We start from the raw sequence: 12,648 nt of genomic DNA on the forward strand, positions 1-12,648 counted from the left end.
AAATACTAATGCATGAAAATCCTAACCTCAAAAAAATCACCCGTTATATAGCAACAAATGTACCTTTAAAATTATAAAATTTCCCTTCCAACAATCAATCTACTCAAAACTGACAAATTCGGCCAAAAAATTTCAGCTTACTGCACTTTTATCTATTTTGGTATATTTTAGCGAAAAATATGGTACAAACGAAAAATGCCATAGGGCAACCATTAAATACACACTAAAATAAGAAAATTGGAAAACTTAAAGATGTTGTACCTTACTATCTTTTTCTTTGTATACTAGCAAAATTTATAAAATTTTCAATAAATAATTCACAAAGCCCATATTTCATTTTGGTTTTTCGCGAACATATGTTTGTGATCAGCTGATTTTCCTACTTGCAAGTTTTCGCAGAAATTTGCAGCTCTCAAGTAAAAATTTTTCCAGCAGAAGTTTGCAGCTCTCAATGAAATTTTGCTCTCTCAATTTCACCTACTTTCAAAGTTCGTTGGGTACGAGAACGCAAAAACTCTGATAGTTTTCTAAAACTTTGGATAGTTTTGAGTACGAGCACAATCCTATTGATCTCAATTCCTCTCCAGCTTCAGCGCTTCGTCGTTAGGTCTGTTCAATGGCAGTGTTTCCGTATACGAGTTAGGATCGTCGGCAATGTAACCCACTTTGAAGGTAATATCTGTTAAATTGCAAAGAGAAATAATGACAGTTAAATGTTTATATAAAACGTAGAGATATTCATACATTAGAGTTGTCCAAATATACATGCATAAATGAAAAAAAGAACACTAGTAGTGTTTTGTAAAAAAAATTATATTTAGAATTGCCTCAAAGCCCATTAAGTTTTCCATGTACATATGTATCTTATATGGGGAGAACCACTTTTTCGTAAAAATGCGATATAATTCTCAAAAATCAATATATTTCGATCGGAAAACACTGTTTCTCTTCGGGAGTCTTCCAATAATAATACCCAATTGTTTACTTTACCATTTTTAATACTAAAAATTGTTTATGGGTTCCCATATACATATGCAATGAGTGGACCCATAAAAATATTTATGATTAGAAGATTGATTTTCAGGAGTTCTATACCATGTCTACGAAAAAGTCTTTTTCCGCATATAAAATACATGGAAAAATTCGTGGGCTTTGAGGCAGCTCTCAATATCTTTTTTTTTTAAGCGAAAATATACGCGCACTCTTTTTTCCATTTAGAAAAAGCCTTGGCTGTGAGAGTTTAACATTGTACATTTTTTTTGGACCACCCTAATCCACATACATTTGTAAGTATATATACATATATCTATATTTTTGTGTGTGTATGTATGAATGTATGTGCTTATGAAAGGTTTTACAACATAAAATCTGTTATTTTTGAAAGACGATCTGGCTTAACATTCAATTTAAAAAATAATAATGATAGTTCCATTTTCCATAAAAATCTTTCCTAGAATCCAAAAAATTTGTACGTGAAAAAAGTATTTGCTCATTTTAACCAAGGACCGAAATTAACTGTTATTTAAATTTTTTCTCGTATGAAGATCATTATTTGGAAACTTTCTATTTTCTTCGATGATTAAGCTTAGTATACAGCTATCAAGAAAATTTGAAGAAATATTTCAAGAAACATTTTTCATTACTTCTGTTGCTTGAAAAAGCACTTTGCTTTTGCTGCGAATTTTCTTGAAGAAATAAATATACTACGAGCATTTTCCACCTAATATAAAATTGATTAGGTGTAATCTATTCACGAGTACCTAGAAGTAGTTTTTATGGGTACCAGGTCACAGTGAAACTGCAGAAAAATGTAGGACCTAAAGACTTGTTCTGATGAGCATTTTCATGTAGGGGAACTAGGGCGATCTTTAGTCTGCGCTTTGAAATACGGGTATGGTTAGCAAATCAGCTAAGCGAACGCGGTTGAAGAACATTAGGGGAGCTCACGTTGAGTAGCATTTTAGGTGTAAAGTTGCTACGTAGCAATCTATCACATGTTTTGTTGCTTTCCAACTTTACACCTAAAATGCTACGGAAAGTGAGTACCGCTATTATTAGACAAAGTTGCAAGACCCTACTGGCCAATTGTGGTACGAAGGCGATCCAATCAGCTTTCGAAAATAATCAAACCGCAGCTCACGATAGTAGAATCAGTATGTGCGGGGAGCTTGAACATCGTGTAAGGCCAATTGTGTGGAATCAGATGGACGAAGTCAAATGTCAAGGACGTAGTCAGATGGAAGAGTCAAATTAGGGTCGAAAATTGGTAAACTAAAGTTTATTTTTGCTAGTCGAAAGGAATGCAAAGCTTGATTTCCGGTACTCATGGGCTGTGGGTAACCAGCCATCTTGAAAACAAAGGTGGTCAACGTGTTTTCTTCCTCATGAGAGGAGCTATTTTATGACCTCAACTTAACACAACCCAACGCTAGTATTTAAATGTAAACTTTAGTCGATCCCTGGTAGGACTTTGCGCCAATTCATTACAATTTTTTAAATGGAACTTCACTGGGCTCATTTGGGTGTAAATGCAAACATCGATGTAACGAAAAAGCGACACGATCGTTGGGTTCTAAATCCAAACTCCCATGAAACAGAAAATCTAAAGAAGAAGAGAGGGAATGGCGGGGGTGGTTGGACACCATTAAGATAAAGATTAAAATTCAGATTATGATTAAGATTAAGACGAAGATTCAGGGCAAGATAAACATCAAGATTAAAATTAAGATTGAAATTGTGATTAATATTAAGATTTAAATTAAGTTTAAAATTAAGATTAAGATTAATATTATGATTAAGATTTAGATTAAAATTCAGATTATGATTATATTAAGTTTAAGATTAGGATCAAGACAAAGATTAAGACTAAGGGTAGGATTACGATTAAGATTAAAATTCAGATTATGATTAACATTAAGACGAAGATTCTGGGCAAGATAAACATCAAGATTAAAGTTAAGATTGAAATTATGATTAAGATTAAGATTTAAATTAAGTTTGAAATTAAGATTAAGATTAATATTATGATTAAGATTAAGATTAAAATTCAGATTATGATTATATTAAGTTTAAGATTAGGATCAAGACAAAGATTAAGACTAAGATCAAGATTAAGATTATAACTAAGATTAAGATCAAGGCTAAAATTAGGGTTAAATTAAGATTATGATTAAGATCAAGATTAAAAGTTAGATTATGATTAAGATTAAGTTTAAGATTAAGACTATGCTTCAGGGCAAGATTTAGATCAAGATTAAAATTAAGATTAAAATTATGATTAAGATTAAAATTTAAATTAAGATTAAGATTTAAATAAAGTTTAAAATTAAGACTTAGGTTAAGATCATGATTAAGGTTAAGATTAAAATCTTAATTAAGACTATGATTACATTCATTTTAAGATTAAGATCAAGACAAAGATTAAGATTAAGATTAGGATTACGACTAAGATTTAGAATAAAATCAAGATCAAGATCAAGATTAAGATTGGGATAAGGATTAAGATAAGATTAAGATTAAGATTGTTATTAATATTAAGATCAAGATTAGGATTAAGATAAAAATCAAGATTAAGATTAAAAGTAAGTTTAAGATTAAGATCAAGTTTAAGATTTAGATTCAGATTAAGATCAAGATTAATAGTAAGATTACAATTAAAATTAAGATTAAGGTTAAGGCTAAGATTAAGTTGAAAACTAAGATTAGGATTCTGATTAAGATTAAGATTCTGATTAAGATTAAGACTAACATTAATATTAAAAATAAGATTAACATTAAGTTAGGATTTATGCAGGTTAAGATTAGGACTAAGATTAAAGTTATGATTAGCGGAGAAGAGCTGTCAGTGTCAAAAAAATATATGATTAAAAAAATTATATGGATCGCCCTTAACATAATGTTTTTTGAAAAAAAGAAAACGTAACTTTAACCCACTATAAAAAAGTTGTGCAACGTCCAACTGAATTTTAAACTTCTTTCACTGTATCTCCAAAGTCAATGTTTTGTAAAATCTTGTAAAAATCATATTTTCTGACAAAGCGCATTTTCATCTCGGTGGCTATGTTAACAAGCAAAACTGCCGCAAATGGAGATTGGAAAACTCGCACGTAATCGCTGAGAAATCAATGCATCCTCTGAGAAAGACAGTTTGGCGGGAATTTGGCCTCATTGGCAATTTTTTTTTGAAAATGCCGCTGGAAAAGTCATTTAGTTGAACGGTGAGCGCTATAGAGCCATGGTGAACGATTTTTAATAGCCGGAAATTAAAGACATACACTTGGACGATTTTTGGCTTCAGCAGGATGGTGCGCAATGCCACACAGACCATGCTATAATCAATCTTTTGCGCGCTAGGTTCGGTAATCGTGTTATTAGATGTCTCGGCGATACCAATTGCCATGGTCACCTCGGAGCTGCGATTTGACACCGTTAGACTTTTGTGGTTTACCGTGAAGGACCGATGTTATGCGTAAAATACATTAACGACTCAGGCCGTTAAGGCGAATTTGCTCTTCAAATATACCAATAATATATGTACAGAATAAGTAATTTTTAAGAAAAAAATAAAACCGACTTCAATTCTCATATACAAATTTAAGAGTATCATTGATTTCTTCATGATCCAATCACCGGACTTAAACTAAAGTAGTATGGCACCACCTCTGTGGCACCACCTTTCTTTTAAAACAAGAGCTATAGAATTCGGTTAAGGTGGTCCAAAGTTATGCGGAATTGAAAACTTCCTCCTCTTTTTGGAGACGGTTAAAATGAGATTTTTGTTAATTTTGCTTAAATTTTAAAAAGAAAATTTAATACGCAGAAGATTTTCGTTTTCGGGGGCCCCTAAGAAAAATGTTATGATTAATAGTTTTGTTGAGCAATTTAGCCATTTTTCATATCTGCGTGAAAATGTTTCATTCCCGTATTAAAGGCGGAAAAATTGTCTGTTAAATCTTACTATATTATATATATATACATATTTGAAGTTACTTTATACATAAAATGACGAGTATTAAAATTAGATTTTTGACCAAAAAAACGAAATTGAAATCCTTTTGGAATTTGACTACTCCATGTGTATACTAAAGTCTAGGTATAGTTGGGTTGAGGCCCTGTTTTCAAGATGGTGGCGATTTCACAACACCCGGAGCTCGATACGTAACGATTTTTAATCGGTACGACTGGCTTTGCAGTATAACATGGTGGTCACACCATGAAGAAAATGGTCAGGTTTCTTCTACTGTGCTTTCAACTAAATAATTTGTATTGAGTTGCTCTACAGTGTGTGGTTTTTTTTTTATTTGCATTTGTGTAAGTGTGGTTATTATTATTGATAGACGCATTCATTTGTGTGTACTGTCCTTAATTTTTTCTACCGAATTACTATGATTCAAACGAATAGTTCGGTTTAAGCGGCTTAAAGGCTACAAATGTATGAGTATTAACTTATTTATAAATATTAATTTTCTTAAATTCTATTAAGTCTGTTTACAATATGAAGTACCAGAATTTTTATTTGCATAAATTTGAGTTGTGAGTTAATATTAAAAAATTAGCTGACTCCATTTATATATATATATATAATTTTTTGATTTTTTTTTAAGTCTGATTTAGCCATATAGTGTAAGATTTAGTTTCATTTATGAATACACAAATATTACAACAATATTTTACTTGAAGGATCGTCTCACAACACAGAATATGTACGTATATGTAAGTAATAAAATTTGGTTTAGTTTTAGCACAAAATTAAGTAAAATAAGATAAATATGATTAGCGCAAAAATGTGTTACATTTGTTATAAAACATTTACAGAGCTTTCGCAAAAGGACAATACAACTACACAAAATTAGAAACATAACCACAACAAACACGAAAACAATACAATACATAACATAATGCACATACAAACAAACATAACTACGAACAAAAAATTAAAACAAAATGCTTACCTCAAATATCTTTTGTCAAATTGGCAATGTAACAGTGTGCAGAGTTCAAACATTTAATGTTTTTTTTTTCAGATAATAAAAAAACAGAGATAAATAAAAAACTTTTCCAATTTAATGTTTCGAATTTCGATATATTTTTATTATTATTATTTTTTTTTTCAATCGTAGTTTTTTTATACCTTTTGACTGTTAAAATTAAAAACTAAAATCACTTAAACAATAAAATAAAAATAAAAATTATTCTCAATTTTAAAGTCATTATAAGCAACATTATAAACTGCCGTTTTTTTCTTTAATTTTAAATAAGTATATGTAGTTTTAGTTTCCTAAGCTAATTACAACTATTTAGTTATACTTAAAAAATTTTAGCATGAATATTAAAACCATTATAATTTACAAAAAAATATATATGCAATGTAATTATATTATTATGCTTGGACATAAACAAAAGGGCATTTTCGTGATTGTTTCTTGGAGTTATTGTAATGTGCCTTATGTAGTGTTGCTTTTGGTTTTTTTGTTTTGATTTTAAAATAAAATTATTTAGTTTTAATTTAAGTTATTATTTTAATAATTTTTTTTTTGCGCTAAATATTATTATTTTACAAAATTTTATTACGACTTTTTTGTTTTTATGCTAAATACAATAAATTAATTACAAAATTACAATATTTGGTATACGTTTTATTTTCTTTTGAAAAATAATTCTTGCATTACGCACTTAAGTGGACCCACTTTAATTCGATTGTGAACAAATTGTGCTCACACAATGTGAATACATATTACAATTACGTAGATATGTAACAATTTGTTTAAGATTTATTTACTCCTTTTTGAAAAAGTGGACACCAAAAATTGTTAAGCTCAAACGAAAATTTTTATGTTTTCGAATTTTTTATATTCGTCATAACCTTAATGCACGCCAAGTGTTGGAAAGTGTCATAAAACGTGTGATATTTTTACAGTCACTCCGCGAATCGTACAAGCGTTGAAAAAAATTTGTTATTTTTAATAATATAATTGAACTTTTAGTTAAATATTGACTAAGTCAAATGCTTGAGAACACCGCGAAGTGTAAAAAATTTTCTTAGTTGGTTTTGGTTAGAAAAATGTTTTATGACATATTTTCTATACTTGCAGCATTAAGGTTTTTCTTGGTAAATAAATGTAGCATTTGACAATTACTAAATATTTTTTTATATTTTTTTTTTTTTATATATTCGTGATGTGAGTCGATTTTTTCTTAAACTACAGTACAGTAAAACAATTTATATTTACAATTTAATTACAATTAAAAATCGTTACTTCTATGCGTTAAAAAAAATTAGAAACTAAATTTTTTAAATTAAACTCAATAATAAAATAAAAATAAAAAAATTATATAAAACGTACATAAATTTATTTAATTAAAGTAAGAAGGAAACTTTTAGTTTAGAAATCATTTAGATTAAATACTGTTGTCTAAGTCGGCGGGTTGCGAAGTGCAAAACCGATATGCGCGAAAGGCATTTTTTCAGCGATAATTAAAAAAAATATCAATTAACATAATTTAAAATAGTTTTTCTTCTTAATTTTGCTCGCAAACATCGTTTTAATTCGTAGTGATTTTGGTTCATTAAGTATTTTGAGCTCGCTGTATTGTCGGAAATCTTATAAACAGTAAATATATTTACAAATCTATTAGATTCATAAGCGGCATTAACTTGATTTAACAGAATAGTAAAAAACAACTACCTACTTTTAAAAACTCTCAGCAGCATAACTGACTACTCAACCCACTGTTCATATTTAGCGTTTTTTTCTTAATGTCCACATGTATGTGTGCAGGTTACCAGCTTGTCACAAAACGTCCTTTCCTCAGTTCAACTTTCAGGTTTACAATACTACATTTTTCAACTGTGCATTTTTTCGTATTCGTCAGCAAATTTTTTAACAAACAAAAAATATTATAAACAATTTTTTTTTTTTTTTTAAGAAATCACTAACAAATCATTAATATTAACAAATTAAAAAAAAAAGAACAAAAAACGTAACAGAAATCAAACAATTAATAGTGGTAGGTATTTGGCCGTAGATTGCAACAAAAAATCTGTGAAAAAATTAAATCATAAAAAATAAATTATTTATCTGAATTGCTGTGTGTGTATGTGGCAAATGAAATTTAAGTAAAATTACTTGTATAATATTTGAAAACGGAGAAATTAAAACTAAACAAACTATGTATGTATGTATGTAAGCAACTAAGGTGAGTATGACTACGAGTATAGTAAGACTAAACGCACGGTGGAACGATGCTACTCGTTCCGCGGTATTGAAAGTGAGAAATGAAGTGTTAAATTATAAATTAAATCAGACAAATTCTAAATAATATTGAAATAAGCTGCCACTACCCAAATACCAAACCACAAACAATAAAAAGTAGTGCAACTACAGCCAAAATGTTATTTTTTTATAAAACAATAAACAAAAACAACTTATAAAACGCAAATATTCAATAAATGCTTGCAATAAATAACAAAATATACAGGAAAAGAATTAAAAAAAAAAGTTTTATAAATAATATTTCATATACATAAAAGAATCGGGAAATTCTGAGTTTTACAATCAAAATTGCATTACGCTTAAGAAAGCACAATTTTAGTGAACACTGTTTAACACTCAATTTAGCTGCAAAAAAAAACAATTAAAAAGTCTATAAGCGCTGTCAGAATGGGTACTTGTACGTCAATGCCGGAAAAGTATCCCAGGCAGTGGCGTACGTAACGCAGAGAGACGCCACAATAAATTAGTCTGTTCCAATAGCAGTCAGGTTTACAGGATTCAGTCAGAACTTACGGGAAAGTCGTTCCTATAGACATAAAAACTGTAAGTGGGAACACTTTTGAGAGAGTAACTGAGAAACTGTTCCTAGTCAGAAGTTACAGGATTTAGTCCGGAGTTTTTTTCCTGTAAGTTCATGAAAAGTCTCAAACGATGGGCAGGGTTGCATTTATAAACAAAAACAGAACGCGATGAAAGCAAGGAACCTTATATTTGTTAAAAAATGGAAGTAAACAATCAAATATTTGAATATGTATAAATTTTTCAAATTATTTTGTGATATTTCAGTCAAATCAGTGTTGTACCAATGTCATGTAAACAAACCGACTGACGTTTTTACAGGAAAAAGTGCTTTTTGCGTTCCCGTACGCTTCTGCATCTGTTCTCCTTTTACTCTCACTTGAGAGATTAAAATTGTAGATTAACAGTTCCACAGGTTTTAATCCGAAGTTCAAAGGAACAAACTTGTACCGTATGTAAACAAAAATCAGCTGTTCCTTATTACCGCTTATAGAACTGCCATTATTGTTGGACTTAGTTACATCAAAATTTGAGAGTTCTCAAACATTAGTTGGTACCGACGACGCAAGGGTTACCTCTCGGGAGCTCTGCATGCAAATATACACAGTCGTCTACTCAACTGTCAGTTTCATCTTGCTGATCAACTGCAATCAGCTGTTCGATATTTATTTAATTTTAAATCCGCCCGCTACCGAAAGGCATTATGCATATGAGTAAGTAAAATTCATTAAATTTTCTGTTACAAGTTATTTTTTTATAGAAAAAAAACTAGGAAACAGCTGCTGATAAACGTATGCTGAATTTCAATTAGGCATTAAATGACAAAAATTTGTCATGACAATACTGGGCAAAAAAAAAATGCCAGTGGCATTACGTTCATAAAAATAATCATTATGTCTGTTTTCACATGGAATTTTTTAAAAGACCTACATTTTTGTCATTTCAATGCCTGGCAGAAATTCGGCATTAGTTTACCAGACTAACAAAAGTAAGGTGCATAGGATGTTCACAGTTGATAAATTTAACGAGTACAAATTATCCGTTTACCTAAACTATCAAAATGGGCGTGACGACCCCTACTGAAACTCTAATTTAGTTAATTTTCGATTGCTGCCTCCCATCAGTGTTGCCAAATCTAATGAAATCCTACCTGAATTATAAGCGTTTAAGGTTTAAGCAATACGCATTTGGACCTTTGTGAAAATCGGTAGAAGTTCTGGAAAGTCGGTCTTCACTCGAGAACAAACAGTCCGAAATTGCAAGGATGTCGATGATTACCGTACCGATTACGCAAGTCTCTGATCACCCAGGATGTTTGAAACGCACCGAAGCTCAATCTTTTTCCTTCATTTGTAACCCAATATCTGCTAACTTCTTTTTAATTTGTACTTGTCTGTATTCTAATTTGAGTTTGAGTCTGTAATTGAGAGAACTTTGGCAATGTATGCCAGACAGTTATCTTCGAAAGAAAAGTTTAACAACTCTCAAAAACCTTAACAAATATATGTATAAGATCTAGACAGTATACAGCTAATGGATGCATAAGGCTAAGCCAGAAAAATTATCAGCCTCGGAAAAATTGGTTTCACAACTTTTTGATCTGGTTCAAGACTAGTTGATGATTCCGAAACAAACTTCTGAACTCTTCACGTTTCGGGTGATACCATTTTAGCGCCGTTACTTAATCCCAGTTATGAATTATCCTGAAATCAAGGATATGGAGAGGTCTGAGTCTCTGCTTAAGTAGATGGAAAAACTTGGAACGCAGAAACGTGATCTTTGACAGAGCGAATAGACTATGAGATCTCGTAATTGAGTCTCGAAAGGTTTCTTGGAGTTGGAACAGAGGTTCGTAGTTCGTCTAAGATTTTGGCGGAAGAAAAACTGCAAGAAATAAATCCGCCAAGTGAGCGGGTAAACACTCATATTGACAGTCAGGTACTCCCCATCAAAGGCTGTTGTAGATGGTAAGGAGCCAATACGAAGATGCGCCGTTGCCAAAGCCTTTGTATACCAGAACACAAAGGAGTTGACGCTAACGAAAGAGCTGACAAGCTGGCCAAAGACGGCATTCTGCTGGACGTCCCACTGGCGATAAAGGTAAGAATTTCTCTACATAGATACAAACGATCGGACAAACTGTGCATGTGCCGCCTGCTAGACGGGGCTGTGGGAAACTACACACAACAGCAGAGTTGCAAAGTGTAAGGGAAGACTCACGACTGCAAGTAGGACTTCTAAAGGGGACAAACTAGGTCTAGTGGAAGACAAAAAGCGTATGAAGTAGAACAAGCTTCAGGGCCTACAATAAGTAATCGACAAATGACCAAAATTTCTACTACAATAAGCTTAAGGGACGGCAGTGTTCTTAAACATTGCTTCAGATTTTGTATACAACGATTCGTTTGTTATAATAGCTCTTTACTGACCAGCCAGCTGTTCATATAGCCAGCTGTTCATATAGTCAGCTGTTCATATAACCAGCCAATATAGCATCAACCCCTTCGCCCGTTTAATTAGATGATTATGCACACTGTGGACAATTTTCTCAGCTGAATGAAAAATTGTCGATTTCCGACATGTCTATCAACCAAAGGGTTAAGGTTCTTGGCAGCGCAAGAAAAAGAAGAATAAATTTACGTAAACAAAATCGTAGATATCTCGGTACTTTGGTACTTGAGAGTTTTATGCATGCATATTTTGTGAAATTGCCAAGTAACGTGCCGCCAATGCACAGTTGTCCAAAACTGGAATTTACTGTTCATAATTCAATGGAGCCTTAATTTTTCATTTGTTTAATTTCTTTTTTGATAAATTGAAACGATTATACTAAAATTTAAAGATCTATAAAACTGCATACCAATTTTTTTCTAAAAACTCGAAAAAAATTAATTTTGGTGAAAAATTTTTTTTTAATATTTAATTTTAATTTTGATTTTTTTTATGATTTTTGTTTCGTTTAATATTTATTAATAGGAACAGCGGAATACATTTTCATTAAAAATTCACTCACAAATTTAATATAATCAAATAAAAATTCAAAAATCGGGCTCAACTGGTCTCTTGCAAATTTTATAAGTTTTCATTAAAAAATAAAAATAAAATATATTGGAGAACGAAGGCTCTAGAGAGTTATGAACACTATATTTCAGTTTTGAAACACTGTGCAATGTAGTAAGCTAGGAAAATTGACTGGTAGTCGACAAAACAGCAACCAGCCGTTTAGCATTTCATCAGGCTTGTGCTTTGACAGATAATTATCACTACTTTCTGCTAGCAAAAGTGCAAAAAAGCTTTACGAAGTAGCAACGTTTTCTTTATTTCTTTAGAAAAAGTTCTTATTTCCCTTTATGTGGCACTTCTGCGCACAATTCCTAGAAAAATTCGAATATTAGTTCCTTTGCTATTGGAAAAATAAAGAAACATGCTGTCAACTATAGAAGCATGCCCTAACTTGTATGTTATCTTTACACAGTCCTAAGTACACATCGTTACCTTAATTCGCAAGGACCTTAACCAACACTTTTTTTTCTTCGAAACTGTGTTTCTCACAGATTTTGGTCGGATATATTAAAATACATTTTCAACAAAATTTTAAAAGTGTTAATACCAAAAACAACGGAGTTATGTTACTTTTTAAAATGTCCTATCCGTATGTATGATTTGATTTTTACAATGTTTTTTGCTTCTCCTGCCTTTGTGAATTAAGGTGACGATATGTATGTATATCAAAAGAATTTTATAAGGGTATAGATTTTTGTGTCAAAACTTGTACAAACTTAAAAAAAGACACGTTTTTTTTTGACAAGTGCTTTTAAATGAAAACTGATTTAGTAAGAAAAAGAAATAATTTCAA

The 12,648-nt window shown here is 31.0% G+C and overlaps 1 protein-coding gene across 1 annotated transcript in view; it reads right to left on the reverse strand.

Moving 5' to 3' along the window:
- Positions 1-510: 510 nt before the first annotated feature.
- LOC118746028 (protein vein-like) overlaps positions 511-12,648 on the reverse strand; it is a 31,497-nt gene continuing 19,359 nt past the window's right edge. Inside the window, exon 5 of the mRNA XM_036479747.1 lies at positions 511-679. Coding sequence (XP_036335640.1) covers positions 573-679 — 107 coding nt within the window. The 3' untranslated portion in view covers positions 511-572. The remainder of the gene's footprint in view (positions 680-12,648) is intronic.

Source organism: Rhagoletis pomonella, unplaced genomic scaffold, assembly GCF_013731165.1.
Source record: "Rhagoletis pomonella isolate Grant_MI unplaced genomic scaffold, Rhpom_1.0 Rhpom_scaffold_00010, whole genome shotgun sequence".
Lineage (NCBI taxonomy): Eukaryota > Metazoa > Arthropoda > Insecta > Diptera > Tephritidae > Rhagoletis > Rhagoletis pomonella.